The sequence below is a fragment of the Salarias fasciatus genome, chromosome 11, assembly GCF_902148845.1.
Source record: "Salarias fasciatus chromosome 11, fSalaFa1.1, whole genome shotgun sequence".
Taxonomy (NCBI): domain Eukaryota; kingdom Metazoa; phylum Chordata; class Actinopteri; order Blenniiformes; family Blenniidae; genus Salarias; species Salarias fasciatus.
Genome location: NC_043755.1, coordinates 23,704,028 through 23,729,581, shown reverse-complemented (window position 1 = coordinate 23,729,581; position 25,554 = coordinate 23,704,028). Strand labels below are relative to the sequence as shown.

General features: G+C 45.9%; 2 protein-coding genes across 3 annotated transcripts in view; both read right to left on the bottom strand.

Annotated features, from left to right (window-relative positions):
• LOC115396416 (Golgi-associated kinase 1A-like) overlaps positions 1 to 14,534 on the bottom strand; it is a 50,621-nt gene extending 36,087 nt beyond the window's left edge. The window contains exon 1 of the mRNA XM_030102293.1: positions 14,428 to 14,534. Within this exon, the coding sequence (XP_029958153.1) occupies positions 14,428 to 14,430 (3 nt within the window). The 5' untranslated portion in view covers positions 14,431 to 14,534. The remainder of the gene's footprint in view (positions 1 to 14,427) is intronic.
• LOC115396421 (zinc finger protein 271-like) overlaps positions 1 to 24,812 on the bottom strand; it is a 374,023-nt gene extending 349,211 nt beyond the window's left edge. Inside the window, exon 1 of one of the 2 annotated variants that reach the window (XM_030102299.1) lies at positions 23,510 to 24,812. In XM_030102299.1, coding sequence (XP_029958159.1) covers positions 23,510 to 24,491 — 982 coding nt within the window. In that variant the 5' untranslated portion in view covers positions 24,492 to 24,812. Of the gene's footprint in view, positions 1 to 22,542 lie in introns of those variants that run through there. The other variant, XM_030102300.1, reaches the window with a different exon arrangement.
• Between the last annotated feature and the right edge of the window lie 742 nt (positions 24,813 to 25,554).

Here is a 25,554-nt window from a genome sequence, read left to right as displayed (position 1 = left end):
TATGTTCCAGTTCAGAGCCCATATTCTCTCACAGTACTGCTAAATATGATGAAAAGCGCTGGAGTGGATCCAGACGGTTTTAGCAGCGACTACAGAACTGGATGCTGTTCTGTGCCACTGATGCAACAGTCGCCATCCATTAGCAGCAGCTAAAGCCACTCCGGGCAACGGCGACAGTCACACTGATGACAGAAACACGATTATCGATGTTTTCCAAGAATTCTTGGGCACCTTCACCACTGGAATCACTGCTTCATCCTTCCAGCTTGAATAAAACATGAATGTTGACAGAATTCAGCTCGAGAAGCTGTAAACAAACGTGTAATTGTAAGTTTGTAAAAACAAGTCGTCCACCACTGTGGTTGCAGGACGCCTGCATTTGGGTGGTCTTCAGGTTTTACACACCACTAGTTAACTCCAGCACCGCGGGTCGGTGGGAGAGCAGGAGCGTCTCATAAAGTGAAGCAGGAGGCGAATGCAGTGGAGCTGTTAAAGCTGTGGAGCCTCTGAGCAGCGAGAAGAATGCAACCTGCCACAGGTTTAAAAGACGCGGCCAGCAGAGACAGTGTGCTGCTGCATTTACGCTCTGCAAAGTTCAGAGTGTTCTTAGCTGGAGAAATATCATGAGTGTTTACAGAGTCACATGAAAAGCTGTTCGTCACTCAGTTTAGCAGAAATGTGAGCAGCTGCTGATTGAACTTGAGGACGTTTTTTGAAACAATAAGAGGTTTTCTAATGGATGAGGTGCACATTAAAGAGGATAAAAACACATAACCTATTGTTCAAATGGCTCTCATTTGCTAGGATTTGTCTGCTGAAAGTAACTCCAGCCTTTGCTTCTGTCATGTATGAACAGTCTGATGTTATTGTGATCGTCCTTTATAAAGAACCGTCTGCTGCCGTTTGCATGTTGTTCGTCCAAAACGAGCCGGCGAGCTACGCTGCTCAGTTAATGTCGGAACTTCTTTTCTCTTTGATCTCGGTCAGTACGTTATTTTCTTTCTTTGGTTTATTAACTGTCCTCTTAAGCTTGAGCAGGGAACACACCACCAGCCACGTCTTCCATCCTGCTGATTCATTTAAGCTTTGTGTCCCCCCTTTTTTTTTTCTGACTCGACTCTAAAACATTCTGTTCATTTCAAAACAGGCCGTCCTGTGAAAAATAAAGCCCGAGTGTCTGCCCGACTGTTGCCCATTTTCCAAAGGCGGCCTCATAATAAAACACACACCGCAGGCAGGCAGCCACAAAACATCTTTTTCTGTTCTGAGTCCCAAACCAATCTCACCTTGAAATGAGAAAGCTTTGTTAAAAGGCTTTGTTGTGATTGAATGAACTTGATTTTCCTCCTCCCCCCCCCTTTGGCAAAGGAATAAAGAATGCAGTGCTTTATATTCTCCATCTCCCAGACATCAGATCAGCGCTCTGAAAGTAATTACTCCGTGGCAGAGAAATCCTCCCTCCATATGGCTGCACATTCCTTTCTCCTCGGACGGCGCTGCAGCGGCAGAGGCAGCGTTTCCTGAGAGCAGACGATAACCAGGGCTGACATTCCAAAATCACACCAAATCGCCACATCACACACACTTCAAGTCCACCAAAAATGGCAACTCCGTGGAAGGTTCTGTCAGATATTCCATCATTTGTCTGAAAGGAAAAACTTAATACGACTGCAAAGAAAACTCTGCTGTTGAGTTTATCTGAGTGCTGCTTTTTTTTCTAAATATAGTCAACTAGATGCAAAAATCTATCAGTAAAATGTGAGATTTTTTCAGTAGGTCAAAGCTTTCAAAGTAGAGCTAATATAGTGCAAATGTATTGCGATGAAAAAGATGAAAGACTGAAGCGGCCACGAGGTTTGGATGAACAGTTCGGTGAGCGCCGTCACACTGAGCCTTTACAGAACTGGGACTGATTCATGGATTCTGCTGTTTCCACCTGGTTCAACTCCACAGAGCTTTCATAATCATGTCTATTATTCAGAAAAAAAATCAATCTGCACAGAGAAGAGAGACAGGATGTTAAATCACGACAGGCATAGAAGAATACGGCTATTGTTCGAACTGCATGCGTTGAATACGGACTTTTTAATATTCAACATTATTTCGTTTCTGACAAAAGACACAAAAATGGATGGATGGATGGATGAATGGAGGATGGATAGATGGATAAGTGAATCGATGGATGGATAGATGGATGGATGATGGATGGATGGATGAATGTATAGATGGGTGAATGATAGATGGATGATGGATAAATGGATGGATGCATGAATGGATGGATGGATGATGGATAGATGGATGGGTGAATGGATAGATGGATGGATGAATGGTTGATATGTGGATGAATGGATTATGGATGGATGGATGGATGGATGAATGGATGGATGGTGAATGGATTATGGATGGATGGATAGATGATATATGATAAATGGATGGATGGATGGTTGATACATGGATGAATGGATTATGGATGGATGATAGATGGATGGATGGATGGATGGATGGATGGATGGATGGATGGATGGATGATGGATAGATGGATGGGTGAATGGATAGATGGATGAATGTATGGATTATGGATGGATGGATGGTTGATACATGGATGAATGGATTATGGATGGATGATGGATGGATGGATGATGGATGGATGGATGGATGGATGGATGGATGGATGGATGGATGGATGATAGATGATGGATTATGGATGGATGGATGACATATGATGGATGGATGGATGGATGAATGTATGGATTATGGATGATGGATGGATTGATGATGGATGAATGTATGGATTATGGATGATGGATGGATGGATGATGGATGGATGATGGATGGATGGATGGATGGATGATGGATGGATGAACTTGTCGCTCATCAGAAGTCGTCCTCGTGCAGCGCGCCTCCAGACTTCTCTTTCGTTCGGACACTGAATCATTCAGAAATGAGGCGAAACTAAAGAATCAGGTTTGATGCGCTGAACAGAAACTTTCCCAGCAGACAGAAAACAACAACAACACTGTCACACTCTCACCACCGTACACGGTGCAGGCCTGTTGTTGGCCGTGTAATCAACCCTCACGGTGCGCTGCCAGGTTGTCATGGAAACAGAAAAGGCCGTCCAGCATTGTTTTTCTGTGCAGCTTCTGCAGCTCCCTGCCAGCTGACACCAGGTCGGTCCAGAACCCACCTCTGACTGAACGCTGTACTTCCTGGTGGTAGTGACATGTGGGTGAGGAGGGCCACGTCAAAATACCTTAAATCTGAACAAAAGAAACTCAAGAGAATCAGTGAAAGCAATGCTTTTTTTGCCATACTGAAGTTTACTAAAGTCAGCTCTCTATCTCATCTTCATAATATTTGACAGCCTTGTGTTTAGTCTTTTAACGAGGCAATGAGTCACATTCAGCAGAGCAAAGGAAAATATGGACTGCTTGAAATTCACCAGCAATGAGTTCTGACCTAAATCCAGCTACAAAAACAGCTGAACTCTTCCACTGCAGAAAGAACTAGAACTGGTGCAAGCTTTAAGGAGATAAAAACCGGGACCGCTGCGACGGTCCAGATCCATCCAGCCTCTGAACTGCTTCAACCAACTTTGATTTAACTTTGCATCATGAAGCTCGGGATAGATCATCAATACCCCAACATCACATGTTCTCCATTGTTAATGTTTAGATTGTGTTTTTCTCTGTGTTTTCCAATGTAAGACGGTAAGCCCCAGTCTGTTACAGCCCTGTGAAGCTAATGCTAACGCTAACAGCCACCTGAGGAGACAGCGAGGAGCTGCGACCTGAATAAGTGCATTTACAGAGTCATGTTACTGCATAGCGTTTTATTTCACCACACTGGTAGACACCCACAGTGAGAAAAGTTGTTTTTAACTGTAAAAATATTTTTACATTTAAAGCAGTAAAAAAACTCGCTGCGATCTTTCCTGTAGCGTGTTGTTCTTGTTCACAGCATTAAAATCTGACCCACAGAGGAGGTGGATGGGGTTTGTAGCTCGTGACCTACTCTGAGAAACACCCCGGGAGAACCGGTACAAGTTGGATCAGGATAAATATTTCAGTGAGGAAGTTTTGTACAGACAGGCACCCTGACAGTTTGGATTGAGGACAGAATCCTTCACCCTCAGGTAGAAGCTTCTCCACACTGCTTTCTCTTCTTCTTCTGCCACTCCTCCATTCTGCCTCTGATCACTTCTCTCCGTCCTCCTTTGACTTTACTTTTCTAAAGCCCAGCAGACACGACTCTTCAAGCTGCCATTTTTATTGCATGGCAACCTATGCGAGGCAGGAAAACCTTACTCAGCACAGGTTTTACAAGGCTGCCTTGTTTTGACTGAAGGCTCTGGAAAGGTCAGGGTAACACGGCAAACCCATCGGGCATCATAAAGCCGACGGCGATCAGCACAGAGCTGTGATAACACACACTGTCTTTCTGCTGGTTCCTTCCCAGAACTCTCACTCTCTAACTCTTCCCTCGCCCACGACTCCCTGTACTCCAGCAACAAGTGACTGCGTTCATCGCCGGCGTCCGTCCACACACGGGCCGCCTCCGCACCGAGACCGGCAGCAGATGGCCGTGTGGACGGGGTCCCTCTCGGATTTGTGCTCGCAACTGACGGAGTGGGCGGCAAAGCGCCTCTGAAGTCCCTGTGACAGCTCTGAAAGCCCCCTCACCGTTTCCTGTCCACTCTCACGGCTCTGTGAAACTAATCCAGCAAAACTCCCAAAACCTTTTCTTCTTCACACAGAAGCAGCAAACTACATGATTCCATTATAACAACACTTAATTTCAGCTTAATTCAGTTCTACAGCTTCAAGTACAGGGGAAAAAAAACCCTGAAACAGGGAGAAAACTGCAGAACCAGACTCAGGAGACTTTCTGCAGAACCAGACCCGGCTGGTATTGAAGCGTCTCCGGCTGAGGAAATGGATCTTCCCACAGTAACAGAAGATTCTCTGCTGAAGGCTGAGCTGGTTCTCGCCTCCGTTTCATTAGAAGTGAACATGAAACTATAAACACTTTCAGAGGTAATCAGTCACATTACACATTCTACGTCTTCACACTATTTCCACACAGCTTCATCTCTGACAGAAACCTCATATTCTGTATTTATGAAGGGAAAATACAGGTGAAATGGATAGTGTGTGTTATTTTTACTGTCAGATACATTAGACCATCTTCCAAGGAATTACTATGGAAAAAAATCTCTCTCTTTTTTTTTTTTTTTTTAATTCTCACAATTCCCTTGGTGGTTTGGTGGGCCCGATTGGAGGCTCTTAAGGGCCAATTTTTGCCCATAGTTCTTATGTTTGACTAGCCTCGTAAACCAGCCCCGCCCACTACTCATCCACATTTGGATTTGGATTTGGGCTCAGTCTGGATAGGAGCCCATTGAAACTTCTTGCAGGGGGTGTCGGGTACTCCTTTGACTGACAGCGCACTTCAGCCAATCAGCGCTTCAAAACAAATACGTCATCAAAATGCGTTTGCTTCTCTAAGGGTTAGCATTAGCTCATTAGCTCTAGCTTCCTTACATGCAAAGACACGCAAAAACGTCTTTTCCTGTTAGAAACTCACCAGGCGCAGACTCTTGCTCTTGCTTGATTGTTGTAATTCTTGGTATTTTGGCTGTAACTTTACTTATTGCAGCTTTCAGACAATGGTTAAAGTTAAAGTCCGTCATCTCTGCTACACGCAGCGATAGCATCACTTCCGGTTTAGCCACCGGAATTCGCCAAAAAAATGTGAAAACAAAAAGTGGCAACGCTGATTGGCTCGGTCGTTTCAGACCGAGTGAAATCCCCTTCTGTGGGCTCCTACCCAGACTGAGCCCAACTCCAAAATCCAAACGGGATGAGGAGTGGGCGGGGCTGGTTTACGAGGCAAATGTTTGACACCACTACTTTGGAAGATCAGGCCCAGTGTGCCGATCTCTCAAATGGGTGACGGTCTTGCAAATGTGCTCACAAAGCATTTTTCATTCCTTAGCAGTTTTACGGTTCAAGTTTAAGTCTGAATAAGCCTCACGTCCAGGAGAATACGGCCCTCATCAAATAGTCACTGGCAGAGGGGCGGCTTGTTTTTCTCAACACTGAAAACGTTTCTTAATAAGCTTCTGGTTTGAAACCGACATCCACTGATGGACACTTTAAAAAACGTTACAGTTTTGTGACGGCTTGGTGACGATGTGGTGAAACTCTTCAGAAGACCAAAGCTACACTGCTCAGGGTTCTGTGAGAAGAACCACAACATGCTGAGAGGTTCTGAATGCTGTTATTCAAGCTGCAGATGGGGATTTCCTTCATGAGTCCAAACCTTTACATGAACGTCTCTGGCCTCCAGCAGAGGAAATGCACGGTATGAAAAACTGTAGCAGTGGGAAGGAGGTCAGTTTTAATTTATTGGCCAATTTACTCCTAAAGGTTTAAGTTGTACGTGACAGGAGTAATCATCCATCGATCTGCAACCTCTTCCACTCACACGGAGCTGAAGGAGAGCGGAGCTATTCCACTTCGTACTGGGAAAATGGAAACGGGGTCGGTCAACGCTAAACTTCATCTGATCCCCGTGTTCTAACATTGAGGTTTCGCAGTGCTAACCACTGCACCACTGCACCACCACAAGGTACTTATAAAAATCCTCACTTTATTTGTGTAACACACCTCTCTGCTCTGCAGCGACCCGCTGTCTCCACTGCCAGGGTTCTGTTCTGCTCAGCAGTGAAGTCCAGTCTCCACAGCAGCAAAACTGCTCATCAAGGCCTTTCTGTAATGACCTGCAACTTCTGCTGCACCCACACCTCCTCTCTGCAGGACCTGATGTCTCCCCACCTCCTCTCTGCAGGACCCGATGTCTCCACAGCCTCCTCTCTGTCTTCCTGATGTCTCCACAGCCTCCTCTCTGCTCCTCGGTCCACAGTAGACTCTCGGCTCAGCTGTTGTCTCCTCACTGTTCCTGATTGAGTGTGAAGACGCTCAGGCACAGAGAGCAAACTGACAACATCAGCTCTTTAACACAGTGACTGAAAGTGAATCTCTGCAGCCCGTTGAAAACCCGTTTTGTTCAACACTCCTACAAACAGCAGCTACAAGCTGTGATTTCAGCCTCTCATAGGTGACATCTCGCCTCCTCACTGTACAGACCTAATCTATCCTGGCTGCAGACTGTAGGATGAAAACAAGCCGAGTCGCAGCGTATGATGTACCTGAGGCGATGAGAATAAAACATCATGAACCATCATCCTTTAACAGAGAAGAAACTAGTGAAACATGACGCTCTGTTCCTGGTGGCCTGGAGGTGTTTTAGAGAGAAATCCCCCCAAAAAAAGGAGAAGATCTGTAGGACGTTTCTGAGGCTTGTTCGGTATCATCTGATCAGTCTGCAGGACCAGACTGAAGACTGGACAACTTCTCATGTCCAAGAGTGAAAGACTGTTGAGAGAGAGAGAGAGAGAGAGACGCTGTTGCTGTGATTACTGACAGACTCGTCTGGCTCTTACTTCACAAAACTACAACCAGATTTCATTTGGGATCTTTTCTCATCACCGCTGAAATTCATGGAGGGAAGAAAAGTCTGAAAGATGGAGCAGACACAAGCAGACTGTGGCTGTAAAGAAGCCTGCTGCCAAGTACAGCTTCCCCCACACATGCTAATTTAATGGAGCGTGTTCTCTGGAAAGATAAATAAATAAAACCTCTTTTTTAACGACTGACTTATTGTGTTTCTTTTTAAACTTATAAATGACACAAAGGATTCAGTTTCCTAAGAGGAATTCATGATAACATCACACATCTCCTTTTAAATTGATCATCTGATCCTTTTTCTTTCTTTCTTATATAAACCTTTCTCGGCCGTCACTGAACCGCTGCAGCCTGGCAGGAAGGTCATTTGTCTACTTTTTCATATACTTTCAATTCTCATTTATCAATTATTTAGAATTTTGTTTTAAAAAGGAGCTTACAAAGACACTGTGTGCAATAAATTAATTCACCACTATAAATCTGAAGTTTCTCCTCCATGTTTGTTCTATAGAAACGAGGCTGGGTTGTAAATATTTCCAGTTCGAGGACACGAGTTCTCATCCTGTATAAGAAAGCTCAATAGAAGATAAGCTGTTGACTGAGAATGTAAGAAACTGAACTCCTGGGCCTTGTAGGCAAACGCTGGCTTCACAAGGACACGTACTTACATTTAACGTGTGAAACTCTTCAGCTGTTGCTTATTTCCCCAGTATTTAATGCTACTTTTGAATGAGTCTGTCAGGGAAAAGCTCATATGCCTCATTCACTACAGTACAAACATTTTCATGAGAAAACGCAAAACATTTGTAGTGTTTTGGGCGTCTCGGAAACAGAACTTTTCTAAAACGCTGCCACTGCTCATGAGCACCACGGCTGTAGTGAACAGTTGGACAGTCGATGGACAATAGGACCAATGTTGATATTTCAAAGAGCTGTGCAGCTTCAACACAGCGGCTCATTCTCACCTCCTGACACTTTTCTGTCCACTCCACTCAAATATTCTGAAAATTACGACCAAGAGAACTGTCTACAGTTCCAGCACGAGGGTGCAAAACTCCACAGATCAGTTTGGATATGATTTACTCCTAACATGGGAGGAAGAACTCTGAATTCACACCTGAACGCTGAGATCCAGAGGACAGTCGGGATCTGACTCTGCAGACGGGCTGAATCGTAAGGTGTCAGGTTTGGATGAAGCGATGCAGGGTGAGGCAGAGAAACACTGCTGCAACACTGGAAATGGAAACTCGAGGCTCTTTTACAGTCAGCCTTCTGTCAGGTCAGGTTCAAGAGGAATTGTGTGTCAGAGGCCAAACGGAGGCATTTACTCTGGAGACGCTGCATTAGGCGGAATGTGAAGGAGTCACTCCGGGCGAAATTAGCAGCATTAATAATGATTTTCTTCCATTTAGGTCAGGTAGTGGAACAGAGTTGCTATTGTGCACGCTGGATTACTGCAGTCTTCGTTTTGGCCCTTCGGGCTGCCGTCCAGCTGGAGCTGCTGTCCACTTATCACGTCCAGACTCAGTGTGTGAGCACAGCTCAACCCCTGCTGGGACGGTTAGATGGATATACTGCAAGAAACACAACCAATTCTCCAGTCTGAACGTTCTCATTAACTTCAAAGATTTACAGCACAAAGTTTTCAAAAGTTCACCAGCTCAGTGGTACTGAAGGAGGCTGGATGAGGATGTGAACAACTTTACCCTTCGTACACAATCAGATGTTTTACTGCTGATAATTTTGGTTGTGGCTATAAATCATTTTCCTTTGAGAACAAGCGCTGAGGCCCCAATTATACAACGGTTTCCAAGTGAAAATGTAAAAAGTTTGGGAGTGTTCTCTTGGTCCACTTGCACAAACGAGGGAAAATGTAACTTTTCTGAATCACAGCTGCTGCTCATGGACTCAATGTCTCCTGGTCCTGGTCCTGGTTCCTGCCATATTCTCCTGGACTTGGTAGTTCTAGAATTGACAGTCACCGTAGAAACAGTCCAACTAGGTGTTCCGTCCATATGAATGTCCGTGTTCTCCACTGTTAATGTTTAGAGTGTGTTGTTCTCTGCAGCGTGTGTGTGTGGTTTCATTGCTAAAACAACCAACAGCACCAACTAGTGGCCTGGTCTGCTAACTGCAATATTTTCAGGGTTTCTGGAATTTATGCGTAAACGGACATGGAAGACATGCAAACGCTAAAGTTTTATGAAACAAAAACACAAAAACATTCACCTAAGACATTTAAGAGTGTCCTGTCTGCTGGTATTTTATCAGACGGTGATAAAACGGAGTCTTTCTTCATTGGGAGAACGTCCACTTCATCCAAAACCAAGATTTTCTCTAAAAACATCGACAGCTCCTTGGTTTCACTGTTCCCCCAGGTGTAGAGTCTGGGTGCCGTCCTCCACGTTATCTCAGCTGGCTCTCCTTCTTCTTCTTGGTTTTAGTTGTTTCCCTCCAGATTAGTGACCATCTGGACTGATCCTCACTCTGCTCTGACAGCTCTGCTCACATCTCACAGCAACGCAACAACAAAAGAAGAGCCTTATTTCCAGCACTGCTTTGTGACGCTGTAATGATTGTGCACTCCGCCGGTCCTTTCTGAGGCTTGTTTGACAGTTTTTAATAAAAAGTGGCGCTCGCAGCTGGTTTTCATGAAGCTGCAGCGAGACGGACACGAGACGCCCGCTGCTCCAGAACACCGGCTTCTCTTCCTGAAGGGACGGGCGAGTGCAGCTCAGTCAGCACGGCGGGGAAAGTGTTTTTCTTTCTCCCTCCCTCCCTCTCAGGACGCAGGAACAGGAAAGCCCAGCCGAGGACACCACGAGCCGGCGGTCCCTGGTGTTTTACATACAAAGGACGACTGTGCTGCAGCGCTGGACGGGTTCTGTGTGGACAGGACGGAAATCCTGAAGGTGGACCACGAGACGGGACGAGACGGGATGGAACAAGAGGAGACGGGACGAGACAAGAGGAGACTGGACGGGATGAGATGGGACAAGACAAGGCGAGACGGGATGGGACAGGATGAGACGGGACAAGGCAAGAGGAGATGGGACAGGACAACACGAGATAGGATGGGACAAGACAAGACGAGTCAGAACAGGACGAGACAGGATGGGAAAAGAGGAGATGGGACAGGATGAGATGGGACAAGAAAAGACGAGACGGGACAAGACAAAAGACGATGGAACGGGACAGGACAAGACAGGATGGGACAAGATGAGATGGCACGGGATGGGAGAGGACGAGACAAGAGAAGACAGGAGGGGACGAGATGAGCTGGGACAGCACGGGACAGGACGGGAAGGGACAGGACGAGAAGAGACGGGACTGAATGAGACGTAGCGGGACGAGCGGAGTAGAGTGGCGGTCTCTCCTGGTCTCCAGGCAGTCTCTCTGCTCTGCTCTGCATGTGGAACCAATTAGAAACGTGAGACTGGAGACTCCCTGAAAGACGCCAATCAGCAGATAGCGACCCGCCGTCCCACATGCCAAACAAACTTTGTTCAAGGTTCACCCTCTTCAAACAAACTTCAGTGACTGTCAGACAATGTCAAGTTCAAACCTTTGTATAGCTTCCCTGCCATGCCTGCCTTTTTTTTCCTCCACCTCACATTGTTCTGAGATGTCGAACACACTGCAGCTGAATGTCCGCATGCAGCCGGATTTCCCCGTGAAATAGTGAAATACAGCCATGACAACCTTTAAAGGTGTGCAGGCAGGATTACCTTCGCAAGATGGCGATTTGACCCATCCAAGATGGCGATTTGAAACCGGGAGTCGTGCCCACCTCGGGGTGCCGAGCAGGGCCGGCAGTGTCACGGCCGCCTGCGCCGGCGGGTTGATTCACCTGTGACCTTTTCACGGCGGGCCTGGGGTCAAAGCCTTTTTTTTTAAGAATTCCAGTAGAAACAGATGGTGTCCTCCGTGGTGTTTTGATGATGTTATGTCCGACGAGGCAGGTAAATATGGCCTGGACTTCCTCATGCTCGTTCACGAGAAGCAGAGCTTTGAAGCGCTGCCCCTCGACCAATCAGGTTAGAGCCTCAGGGGCTCCTCTGATTGGTGAAACATACCTGGAGCTGTCGAGAATACTTTTCAGCTCAGAACAGAGACAGATGGAAATGCTGCGCACTCGCAGTAGTGCAATTATACTACACTCCTAATCAATGGATACTCTGATATTTAATCTAAAGAAAACAGAAAAATTAGCATTGACGAGCAAAATCCTGCCTACAGCACCTTTAAATGTAAACTTTGAAGTTGTTCAGTGCTGTGGTGCAGAGCTTTCATGATGGAAACCTTTATATTTTCACATAAACCAAAGAATTACTGCAGAAAATGGCTCCAATTTCAACATAAAACCAACTTCAATGAAAAAAATCTGCTACGATAAACAGTGAAATGTTGGAAAAGCTTCTCCTCTCGCTGTTTCTGTCTGCATGGATTCACAATCCGCCGCTGAGAGCATGACTTTGAGACCAGTTTGCCATCTATCACAGCAGCATCAGTGATATCTCAGCTCGGGTCTCACTGCTGTGTTGCATCTGCTATTCTTAAGAAAGTTGTAGAGAAAAGAAAGTTTTCTTTGAAATTAGCACCACTGGATTGGTGGTTTGGTTTCCAGACCGGAGCCTCATGTGGGCCGGTTTGACCTGTGGGCATTATAATGGTCTGTTGGTTATTTCTGGTGTTCTTACTGTTGCTTTCATTTTTCACTGATCAGATAGCTACTGTCTTCTACTGGAAAACGTCTGGAAAGAAACTTGAAGGAAAAATTTCATAATCATCACTGACACACAGAAAACTTCAGTTTGCAGAGCTGCTCAGGAACGGCGTTGTGCTTCAAGATGGAAACGGCTGCTTTTCAAATTAGCATTGGTCCAGACCTTTTCTCGAGCAGCTCATTATTCCTGAACTTGATATTTCATCCTGCCAGCAATAAGACAGCTGTCCCACTGTAAGCACCATTAGCATTAGCATTAGCATTAGCATTAGCATTAGCATGTACGTTCTGTGAAATTGCAGCGTCACATAAACGCAGCTTGTCCTCCATAACGGCTGCCTGCCGCTGACGGCTGCATTATGCTTCGTATTGTGACCATTATATTGACGCTGTGATGCTAGCAAGATGCTAACATTATGAAGAATGAGACAAACACACAGCGACAGGACAAAACCAGTCCAGGTCCAGGGTTCTGGTCCCACACTAAAACTTTATAAAGCATGAACATTTAGAAAGGTGACATTGGGTTTTATGTGTTTTTCTAGAAATATACCAATAAATGAGAATGCTTTAAGAATTGGACACTTTCTTTTGAATTCCTGTGTTTCAGACTGATGTGTTTCTGGATCAGTTGGACTCTGAGCTGAGATGAGTTTGACGTCCCTGTCGGATCAGATGAAGGTGTACCTAACGTGAGCCGCACGGCGCCGACAGCTCAGCTAATGCGTCACAACAAGACGACCAGAACACAGTCCCTGTGGTTACATGGTCACTTCACAGCCGGCCCGATCAAACTGCCCCGTCTGCATGTGATCAGAATGATATTCATCAACAACATCTCCCTAATCAGTCTGTAGATCAATCCCAGAACGCTTTGCACTGAGACCACATCCAGCTTTCCTCAGAAGGAGTGATGTAGGCTTTCCCAATAAAAACCTATCTCTGATGTGATCCTGGAGTCTGTGGCTGACGCGTGTCTTCATCCAAAGAAAAAATGGCTCCCAGCGATGAACTTTTCACAGGTTTATTTACACAAAAATAAGATTCCATAACTCAAAAAGTTATTTTCCATTTCCTATATTCACCTAGTCCGACATGGTACGGCTAAACGATCCTCAGTCACGGTCATGGACACGGACACGGACACGGTCAGAAAACCGTGAGACTCCAGCCTCTCCTAGCGGCTCAGCACCGGAACTATGGCGTCACAACTAGGACAAACTTCTTAAAGCAAAAAGCGCAATATATTTATCCAACTTAAATTACTCCAAAAACATGAATTATGTGCTGTAATTCTCCAAAAGAAAACTATTAATAATCATTCAAATAAGAATTCAAAACACAATTTTCCCTGTTCCCATAACATCAAATCATGAACTCAATCTTTAACTTAAATATGTACATATGGCACTTACAAGTGAGGATGGATTTGTTGCATTTCTTTTTAAACTGAAAGAATAAAGAAACTTTCAGTTCATCCAGAGTCTGATCAGGAAAAGATGTTTGCCTTTTTGATTTTCTCCAAACAGCACCGCGTGGTGACATTAAGCCAGAGAGGTCACACATATGAACAGATCACCTTCAACCACATCAGATTCCTCAGACCGAGGTCCAACACCTGACAAGGAAACTTTCACTATCAGTCAAGATGAAGAAGTTGGTTGCATGTAGAAAGCTGTTGCATTATGGGTGTTTCTACCAATTCCCCCAGACAGCATGGCTTTCATTCTACTTTGTTTTCTTTGAAATTGTTTCTTGGTGTGGTGGTCCAGACTGGAGTCTCCCGCGGGCCGGTTTTGGCCCCCGGGCCATATGTTTGACATCATAAACACTTTCTCAACATTTAGACTGTGATGTGACTGATATTCAGTCGTTGCAACAATAAACTCACTCTGGATTTACACTTCCTCTTGATAAAGCAGGGTGAGCATGCTCAAAAGTATTTTTTATTGTAGAAGATGTTCTAAACAGTATTGTTTCTTAAAAATAACTATTAAAAGTTAAATTAGATTCCTCTCAAACGTGTCATTCAGAGACTTTAACCTACTTTTTTTGTTGGCCCCTCAAAAAAAAAAAACTTTTTAGAGAAATTAAGCACAGAAAATTAGTGCTTTTTAAAAAGTACCAAGCAATGAAGTGTCAGCTCGTGCGGGGCAACAAAGCCTCTCTTACCATGGTTGTTGCCCCCGGGCGCGTGCATGCCCCTCCGGGCTCGGGGTGCCGGTCCTTCACGGTGCGGACATCTCGCGGCCGCGCGCCGTGGTCCTGAGGCTGCGGCGGCCGCGCGCGGCCCCCTCCCTCCGCGACCCCCACCCCCACCGAGAGATGACCTCCGCTAACTGTCGCGAGGATCCGCGCAGCCTGCAGACAGACGTCTGCATCGATCCGCGGCCGGCGCGCGCCTGGCTGCACTCCGGGGACGCGCGCGATGAAGTAGGAGTGAAACCTGACACCTGAAGCCACGAGAAGGAGAGAGAGAGAGAGAGGGAGAGAGAGAGAGAACAAGTCACTGCGGGGCTTTAGAACGTCTTCATGAGCTACTAGCACACAGAGAACACTGGTTCTGACCTACATCTAACTTTAAACCAGCTGCATGAAGTTTCCTCGTTTCCAAAAGGGACTTTTTCAAGCTACCTGCCTCTGTAGCGACTCCCTTAAACTTAAAATATATCTTAAAAGAAATAAATATTATGTTATTATTCTATGAGCACACCACACTCAGAAGGCACAGTCATTAAAATGGGGGAAAGAAGAAATAGGAAAAAACAAGATTTCAAAAGAACAGAATGAGTCAAATTTCTACAAGACAAGAAAAGTTAAAAATGACTTCTTAAAGAAAAAAAACTACTTAAAAAAAAAGCAAAATATGGTTAAGTCAGATAAAATGTCAAAATGCTCTAAAAGCAAAACAAAGAAAAAATACTGAAAATGACGGATGAAACTTAAAATCTGATGCAAAAACATCAGTAAATGTTTACCATCTGAACAGAAATTGAAATTTCATAAATTCAACTTAAGATAGTTTTTTGAATGGACATAAGAATTATACTGTATTTGATGCTTCACACGCTGTGTGAGTCTAGTTTTAAAGGATAAAAGTGCTCCGTGGCTCCAGTTCTATTCGATTTGGTGGAAAGTTAAAAAAAACAGGCTCGTTTGGCCCAAAACGTTGCAGAACTCTGAAGTAAACTTATCCCAGTTTATGAATTCCACTTTTCCACACTGACCCATCCTGTTTTTAGGATGAGGAGGTGAAGCCACATTACAGTGCCCCAGGGAGCTGGCAGGGGTCAGGGGTCATGCTCAGGGACCCTCAGTGGGGACCTGTGAGCAGGGCTGACTTCCGATCCTGAGTGGGAGCCATTCAGACGGACAGATTCACTGAACCTAACAGCACAAACATGCAGTGTCGACTGACATGTTGGAAGGTTCTTCTGCAGGACGTTTGGTGCCACTAAAACCAGGGAATTCTGGGAAAACCCACATGGAGAACACGAAGCTCCACAGAGGAAGCCTGGACAGGTGTTCTCCCTGATCCTCCAGGACTGTGCTCAGACAAATCTGATCGCTGGATCGGTGGAGATCAGCGGATTCCACAGCGACTCCAGGAGTGTTGAGGGGGGGCCGCTTCAGGACCCTCCCACACAGCGCTCTCTGGGGAAGTTTTTATTTTACTGCCTCCCTCCAGTGAGATGAAGTTTCCAGACATACACAGAGCCAAACCGTTGGACCACATCTGGAACAGCAGCATGTTTATAGGTCAGTGTGAAGCAGGGCGGAGGCATCATCATGCTGGAGGGCAGCTGCGTTGCGTCTTGGGATAGAGTGAAAATTAGAGACCTTTATATAAGCGGGCTGACGGGAACCTCACTGTTGTTTGCACTGTTACAATTTGATTTAATGTTGAAAATAAAAAAGATTTACTGCCAGCGACATTTAGGAGTCTACACTTTAAAAGGCTGTTTGAAGATTTAAATATTGCCTTTAACGTATTTTCATGAACTTTTTCAAAGACAAAGTAGTGATTGATTTAATGTTTTCATCAGCATCTTTCAGAGAAGAACTCTGTTCCTGCTCGTGTCCCTCAAACTGGGTTGATCTGATTCTGGAGAAGGTTGAGGCTGCCATCTAGTGCTCAGAAAGGATATTACCTCTCCTGATCTGTCCTTCCCCTTCATCCCGTCTGTCACTGAAATGCCTGAAGTCCTGCAAATAGAAATACAAATTAGAGTGAGCTGAATTCATTGCAGAGTTTCCCCCACCTGGTGTGTGACGCTCAGCAGGAGCGTGGTAGAAAGTTCCCGGGGTGCTGGGAGGGTCTGGTGGGAGTGCGGGTTTGGGGGCAGAGCTTCATCCTGGGCCGGAGGCTGGGGGCGGGACGGTCACGACAGAGTGTTCAGCACTTACTGGGACTCAGACCTTCTCAGGCTGGGACTCTACTGGTGCTTTTCATGGCAAGGGGAAAAAAAGACATTTTCTGTTGCTTGTGAAAAAGCAAAATACCTCACTGCATTTTCAAATCTGGGTAGAAGTTTCAACCTGGAGCAGTGCATCTCTGAAGTACTTTGCATATAGGTGTGCCGCCTGTATAGCCAGTCTGCTGAAAATGTGAGCGATGCAAGATACAAAGCATTCTGCACGGCATCATCAGGTTTGCCAGAACTATCACTGCCTCCAACACGTGATGCTCGACACCAGCTCTGCAAAAGGTCAAACTACCAAGCAGCAATAAGGGGACATTGTCTGAAGGGTGTTTTGTGTGCACCCTCACCCACCGGTAGAGGAAGGCACATTGAAGATGGGGACTGAACAGTGACCTGGGTGACTGAAAATCCTGCTCCTCAAAGTGTGAATGTATGAATGTCAATTTGTGAGACATTTTTTGTTGCTAAAGGAATGCTGATAAATAAAACATGTGAGTTTAGCACCACAGAATTTCTATTTTTTTCAATTCATATTTATTTAGATATATGGCTTTTGACCAAAAAAAAAAAAACAAAAAAAAAACTCCAGCATGTATTGAGGAGAACTTTTAACCTAAAGTCTGTAAGGGTATATTCTAAACAAAAACTCATCTAAAGAGGAGTGGCCAGACATGGGAATGAAAATCATTTTGTAGTCACTTTTTCATGGTTCACCTTATGGCCTAATCTGTAAGTGCCAGTTGAGACTCTACTATGCAAAGCGAAAGCCATTTATCAACATCACCCAGAATCGCTGCCGGCTTCACTGGGCCCAAGCTTATCTAAGATGGACTGATGCAAAAGTGGAAAAGTCTTCTGTGGTCTGACGAGTCCACATTTCAAACTGTTTTTGGAACGTGTGGTTGTCGAGTCCTCCGGACCAAAGAGGAAGAGAACCAGCCGGACTGTTCAAAGCTGGAATCTGTGATGGTCTGGGGGTGTACTCGTGCCCGAGGCATGGGTAACTGACACATCTGTGAAGGCACCGTTAATGCTGAAAGGTACATACAGCCTTTGGAGCGACGTGTGTTGCCATCCAAGCAACGTCTTTTGGTAGCACTTTATAATACAGAGTAGCTTCCCTTCTCTTACAATGGCCCAGTTCACATGGGTGTTTTTCCAATCCGAATGTAAACAATCTTATTAAACGCGAGTGTATTCATGGACGGCATACAAAGCGATCCACGATGAATCCTCATTTACAAGGACCCTGGGTGAAGCAGATTATACAGCGTCCTGTGAAATGTCAGTCAAGTCGGCACCAATCCAAGTCGGCCCTGGCCAACTCGGCACCGCCCCTGGGATACAGTTAAGTCGGCACCAAGTGAAGTCGGCACCTAGCCAAGTCGGCCTCGACTCAAGTAGCTGAGATGGCCGGTGCCGACTTGACTGTAAGCTGCTTACCAACTCAGCCAAAAGCCTCTTTTTATTGCGATTTGCACAGTATTTTCGTGCCGGCTGCGCTGCTGCTTCCCACGTACCGGGCGGGCGGGCGGGCAGCTGGGCTGTGCAGCGCACCGTACTGCCCGGTTGGGAGACTGGAGGACAAACTGTGTGACTATGGTGACTGACAGGTTAGAGGTGGATAATGTACCTGGAGCTTCATGTTTGACCTTCTGTTTGAACCAAGTAGCTTAGCTGCGAGCATGCAGCGCTAGCGCCTGTCTGGTCATGTGACCAGATCATGTGACCAGGCCGCCTGGTCAAACCAGACACCCGCATTATAATTTTATTGTAATTGTATTGTATTGTAATGTTCTCCACCCCTGAAGTTGAATTCACTGACCTTTTTCTTCAGTGTCATACTTTACAAGAAAAACGTCAGTGAATTCAAAGGGGGTGAATACTTTTGCAAGGCAGAACCCACAAATGCACGGAAAAAAATATCTTTTATTTTTCTAACAATGAAATACACACACTAATAAAATGTGCCAACTCCCCCAATTCTCGTGTACCTGTGTATATCAGTTTCATTTGAAAGTCAGAAGGATGGTGAGGCCCCGCTTTCACGGTCTGTACTCATACTGAAAATCAAGATCAAGTGAGCTTTTGCCCTTCTGCTCTACGGGAGGTTTCTGTCCTCCCTGAGCTCGCCTTTGGACACCTGCGTTACCGTTTGACAGGTGTACCGTTCATAATCTCTGCACCACAACCCACCAGCATATTGTCCGCTTCCTCCACTCCCCGCTATTACATCCCCAAAGATGATCCAGACAGCGGCGTGACTTCAATGAATGAGGCTTTATTCTGGCATACATTTCCCATCATTCCCAGGGCATAAACAGCGCCTACAAATACCCGACGTGTGCTGACGTCACCACCATGTGATCGACACCACACCCGCTCCGTGAAAACTCGCCCCCTTTCATGTCGTTTGCATCACTTTTGCCTGTGCAGGGGGGCGAGAAGATCGGGCCCCATCCTTCGCACAGCAACCGCTCTACATACTGAGCCACAGCCCCACATCTCTAAAGTGAGAGGGATGTCAGAGGTCTTCTCCTCTTGAGGCATTTCAATCATTTTCTGTGAAAACACAGGACTCCAGTTTTCTGTCAATTTACCAGAAGTCTCTGGATGCAAGATGGAGGAGTTGCAGGAGTGTCCAAAATGGTGACTCTTCTCTTCACTTCAGTAAAATCATCAACCCAGTCTTTTGGGTAGGCAGTTTACATGCACCCGTATAATCCGCTTATATGGCGGAGCGGATTGTAAATGCGTCATATAAATGCCCGAGTGGATCCGCTTCACTCAGAGCGTATTTTATTTCAGAGCCGATTGTACAAGGTAGTGTACACCGATCGACAATCTGCTCCGTGTCTCATATAAGCCTGACAGCGAGCGAATTAAACGGGGGATTATTGCATGCGTTCCCTCTTATGTAGTGACATGTGATGTGCGCAGTAAACGGGAAGCAGGACAGTCAAAAACAAGCAGAAGAGCACGACGGTGGTTGAAAAACACTTTTTTAATAAAAAAAAACCCTGACAGAAAAAACACTGAAGCGAGTTGTATGAAGAGCTCCATAGCAGAATACGAGCAATCGTCCAGCCGGTGTTATGGATTAACTGGTTCCCGTGTTAACGAATGACAGCGGAGGTTTGTGTAAACACATGCTGATAACGGCATTTATTAAAGTAAGTCTCACAAAAGACTTTAAACGTATACACTCACTGTAACTGTCGATAACCGACGTTCGCCAGAACGACTACAAGTTTCAGTCATCTATTGGTCACAAGTTGACACCGACACCATTAATTCGAAACATCGGCATGCGGAGCAGCGCTCACACCGAGACGTGCCACTCGGCACGGTGGTGCAGCAGCCAGGGGAGCAGCTGCTCCTTCAGCAGTGTATCGTGGAGATGTTGGGACATTATTTGAGCAGATATCAGCAGATAAAAACACTCTGCTGGGCGCTGAGGACTGCTGCTGCAGAGCTAAAGACCTGCAAGTTCCTCAAGAGACTTTGTGCGCATGTCACAGGACGCTGTATAATCCGCTTCACCCAGGGTCCTTGTAAACGAGGATTCATCGTGGATCGCTTTGTATGCCGTTCATGAATACACTCGCGTTTAATACGATTGTTTACAATTGGATTGAAAAAACACCCATGCAAACTGGGCCAATGAGTATAACCCTGTCAGGTGTCCGGGTGCACCTCTGAGTTGCTCATCTCTTCCTCTTTTATTTTGACACTCACCTGCCTCCTCTCCATCAGGACACACCTGTCCTTCCTGTCAGTCCTCCCTGTGTGTCTCATGTCAGTCAGCTCATCTCTGTCATCCCTCCCCAGTCTATTTCAACCCCTTCCCCTCATGTTGCTGTCGCCAGGCCGTCACCGTACCTTCGTCTCGTGACATCTCTTGTGTTTTGGACCGTTTTTTGGACTTGGTTCAGGACTACCCTCTGAATGCTTTTGACATTAGTTTTTAGATAAACTCTTTGAACTATTGTACTCTTTTGAGTTTGCTCTGTGAGGGTATCAGACCCAATCCACACTCATACTTTTAGCATTTTCTCTCCGGACTAATAAAAAAAAGACACCTTCCTTAGTTTGTCTGCATGCCCAAAGTCAAGACAGACAAACAGCCTTTTCATTGTGTCAGTGTAGCAAACCAAGGATCAATGTGGATTTAGAAAAGCTCCAGGTGAAACTGTTTTTGAAAACCTCTCAGTCTGACTGAATGGATGGAACCACCAACTCTTAAAACAGAAACCTCACCAGCCTGTGACAGCAGACACTTTGAGAATCATCCCAGTCCAAACCTCGGATTTAGGAGGAACAATGTGGTTTTCGTCCTGGTCGTGGAACACTGGACCAGCTCTATACCCTCCATAGGGTGCTCGAGGGTTCGTGGGAGTTCGCCCAACCAATCCACATGTGTTTTGTGGACTTAGAGAAGGCGTTCGGCCGCGTCCCTCATGGTGTCTTGTGGGGGGTGCTCCGGGAATACGGAGTCCGGGGCCCCTTGTTAAGGGCCGTCCGGTCTCTGTATGACCGGAGTAGGAGTCTGGTCCGCATTGCCGGCAGTAAGTTGGACCTGTTCCCGGTGCATGTTGGACTCCAGCAAGGCTGCCCTTTGTCACCGGTTCTGTTTATAATCTTTATGGACAGAATTTCTCGGTGCAGCCAGGGGCCGGAGGGGGTCCGGTTCGGGAACCATAGGATTTCATCTCTGCTTTTTGCAGATGATGTTGTCCTGTTGGCTTCATCGAACACGGACCTACAGCATGCACTGGGGTGGTTCGCAGCCGAGTGTGAAGCGACAGGGATGAGGATCAGCACCTCCAAATCCGAGGCCATGGTCCTCGACCGGAGGAAGGTGGCTTGCCCTCTCCAGGTGGGTGGAGAGACTCTGGCCCAAGTGGAGGAGTTTAAGTATCTTGGGGTCTTGTTCACAAGTGAGGGACGGATGGAGCGTGAGATTGACAGGTGGATCGGTGCAGCGGCTGCAGTGATGCGGTCGTTGTATCGGTCCGTCGTGGTGAAGAAGGAGCTGAGCCGAAAGGCGAATCGCTTGATTTACCGGTCAATCTACGTTCCCACCCTCACCTATGGTCATGAGCTTTGGGTCATGACCGAAAGGACAAGATCCCGGATACAAGCGACTGAAATGAGTTTCCTCCGTAGGGTGGCTAGGCGCTTCCTTCGAGATAGGGTGAGGAGCTCAGTCACCAGGGAGGAGCTCGGAGTAGAGCTGCTACTCCTCCAAATCAAGAGGGGCCAGCTGAGGTGGCTCGGGCATCTGGTTAGGATGCCTCCTGGACGCCTCCCTAGGGAGGTGTTCCGGGCATGTCCCACTGGGAGGAGACCCCGGGGAAGACCCAGGACACGCTGGAGAGACTATGTCTCTCGGCTGACCTGGTAACACCTTGGGATCCTCCCAGAGGAGCTGGAGGAAGTGTCTGGGGACAGGGAAGTCTGGGCATCCCTGCTGAGACTGCTGCCCCCGCGACCTGGCCCCGGATAAGCGGTAGAAAATTGATGGATGGATGGATGGATGGCACTATCAAAGTTTGGAACTTTATTAAGAAAGGAAAGCCAGCCAACTGTCCAAAAATCAGTCCTGAAGGATTTGGCAGATTATTTTTCCAGAAAGTGTTCAGACATTGTATGTCAGCAGACAGGTGCTGCATGGAAGCAAAAAATGTTTTTTTCTCTATCTGAAGCATTAAAACAAGAGGCAAGTTAAATTGCGACTCAGTCATGTTGACAAAAAAAAAAAGAGTCAAAAAACAAAACCCATCAGATTTACGTCAACATTTTATTGCCATTTCTGAAAAAAAATCACACTTTTACACAACAAAACTCTTGAACAGTCTGAACAGGGTTAAACTGGTTATGTTACACTAATGACATATAATGATTTGGAGCTACAGATGAACTTCCTCAATGGCCACGTTTACATGTGCCCCGTATAATCGGATTGTAGGTGAAGTGGAGTAAATGTGTCATATAAACATTGAGTGGATCTGCGTCACTCGGAGTGGATTGTATTTTGGATTCGATTGTATGAGGTATTCTACGCCGATCTATAATCCGTGCCATGTCTCATACAAACACTGTCCTCAGCGGAACTGAATATACGAGGGACTATTTGTTCCACGCGTGCGCTCCCTCAAACGTAGTGACATGAGGACGTGTGCAGTGAACGGGAAGCAGGACAGTCAAAAACAAGAAGAACTGGACAGTGGTTGAAAACACGTTTTTAATAAAAACCCCGAGAGAAGTTGGTGATGGCGGATTTCTGTGTAAACACATGCTGTAAATGTAGATAACCGTTGTTTGCCAAAGACACTACAAGTTTCAGTCAGTATTTCAACATCTGTTGGTCACAACTTAACACAGACACCAGTTAATTCGAAACATCGGCGGAGCTGAGCCCCGGTGCTTATACCAGGATGTGCCAGCGGGGCGGGAATCTGGTTGGTGGAGGAGCTGTCTGAGCAGCGAATCATGAAGATGTTGGAACATTATTGAGCAGAATATCCAGCAGAAAAAAACACTCTGCTCCGCGCAGAGGACTGCTGGCTGCAAAGCTAAAGACCTGAAAGTTCAGCAAGAGATTTTATGCGCATGTCATAGGACGAAGTATAATCCGCTTTACCCAGGACCCTTATAAACGAGGATTGGATCGCTTTGTAGGCCGTACATGTATACAACTACGTTTAATAAGCTTGTTTTCAATCGGATTGAAAAAACACCCACTGGGTCAATGAGATCGTCAATATTCTTTCATCACCTCATCTCCAAGTGAATTTTCATGTGGTGCAGCAAAGAACAACGATAACCGAAACTTTTTCCACATGTTTCACAAGGATACGGCTTCTCACCTGTGTGAGATCTGTAATGGACCAATAAAGCGCTCTGATAACTGAAACTTTTCCCACATGTTTCACAAGGATATGGCTTCTCACCTGTGTGAGATCTCTTGTGATCCAATAAAGCGGTGCGACGACTGAAACTTTTCCCACATGTTTCACAAGGATATGGCTTCTCACCTGTGTGAGATCTCATGTGGCGCAACAAATGAATGTACTGACTGAAACTTTTCCCACATGTTTCACAAGGATACGGCTTCTCACCTGTGTGACATCTTATGTGGCACAACAACTGACTCCGAGTAATGAAACTTTTCCCACATGTTTCACAAGGATACGGCTTCTCACCTGTGTGAGATCTCATGTGGACCAACAAATAACTCCGGGTAATGAAACTTTTCCCACATGTTTCACAAGGATACGGCTTCTCACCTGTGTGACATCTCATGTGGACCAACAAATTACTCCGGCTATTGAAACTTTTCCCACATGCTTCACATGGATACGGCTTCTCACCTGTGTGAGATCTCATGTGGACCACCAAATGACTGTACCGACTGAAACTTTTCCCACATATTTCACAAGGATACGGCTTCTCACCTGTGTGACATCTCTTGTGGACCAACAAAGTACTCTGACGAGTGAAACTTTTCCCACATGTTTCACAAGGATATGGCTTCTCACCCGTGTGAGATCTCTTGTGGACCAACAAATGACTCCGGTCAATAAAACTTTTCCCACATGTTTCACAAGGATATGGCTTCTCACCTGTGTGAGATCTCTTGTGGACCAATAAAGCCTGCTGAACACGGAAACATTTCCCACATATTTCACAAGGATATGGCTTCTCACCTGTGTGACATCTCTTGTGGACCACTAAAGCACTCTGATGACTGAAACTTTTACCACATGTTTCACAAGGATACGGCTTCTCACCTGTGTGAGATCTCATGTGGACCAATAAAGAGCTCGGATCACGGAAACTTTTCCCACATGTTTCACAAGTTTTCTTCTTGTCAGTGACCGCTCCTGCCTTTGGATGTAAGTTTGGTTTTTTGCGGACAGGTTCACCACATGTTTCCTCACAAAGCTTTTGACCTTCAGCCTGCTTCTCTGAAACAGGAACATCAATCAGTTTGTTCTCATGGTGGACTTCAGAGTCCTGAGAGAGGAGCTGCTCAGTGTCCCGTACTTCCTCTGGTTCTCTCAGGTCACTTTGCTCCTCAATAGAAGGAACTTCAAGGCTTTCAATCTCAAACTTAAGAATAAGCTGCTCTCCCTCCTGGCTGGTACCCAGAACCTCCTGTTCCTCCATCTTTGGAGGTTCTGGTTCTTCTTGTTCCTGTTTGATCTGTGGAGGTTCTGGTTCTTCCTCCTGTTTGATCTTTGGAAGTTCTGGTTCTTCTTGTTCCTGTTTGATCTCTGGAGGTTCTGGTTCTTCTTGTTCCTGTTTGATCTGTGGAAGCTCTGGTTCTTCTTTTTCTTCCTGTTTGATCTCTGGAAGTTCTGGTTCTTCTTCTTCCTGTTTGATCTCTGGAGGTTCTGGTTCTTCTACTTCCTGTTTGATCTCTGGAGGTTCTGGTTCTTCTTCTTCCTGTTTGATCTCTAGAGGTTCTGTTAGAGGTTCTGGTTCTTGTTCCTCTTTGACCTGAGGAGGTTCAGGTTCTTCTTGTTCCTGTTTGATCTGTGGAGGTTCTGGTTCCTCTTCCTGTTTGATCTGTGGAGGTTCTGATTCTTGTTCCTGTTTGATCTCTGGAGGTTCTGGTTTTTCTTCCTCTCTGACCCGTGGAGGTTCTGGTTCTCCCTGCTGTAGACAGCAGCTTGCTTCCTGTTCAACCTGCTCCTCTCTGCAGTCATGGGGCTGCTGCAGCTCTGCAGAGACAGAAAAATACAACATCAAAGATCAGTATCAAGACTTCTATAGTTCCATCTTTGAAGAAACAAACAGGGACTGAAGCAGTGGAACGGAACACTTTGACTCACATTTCAAAAAGTGCACAGTTGTTAAATGACTG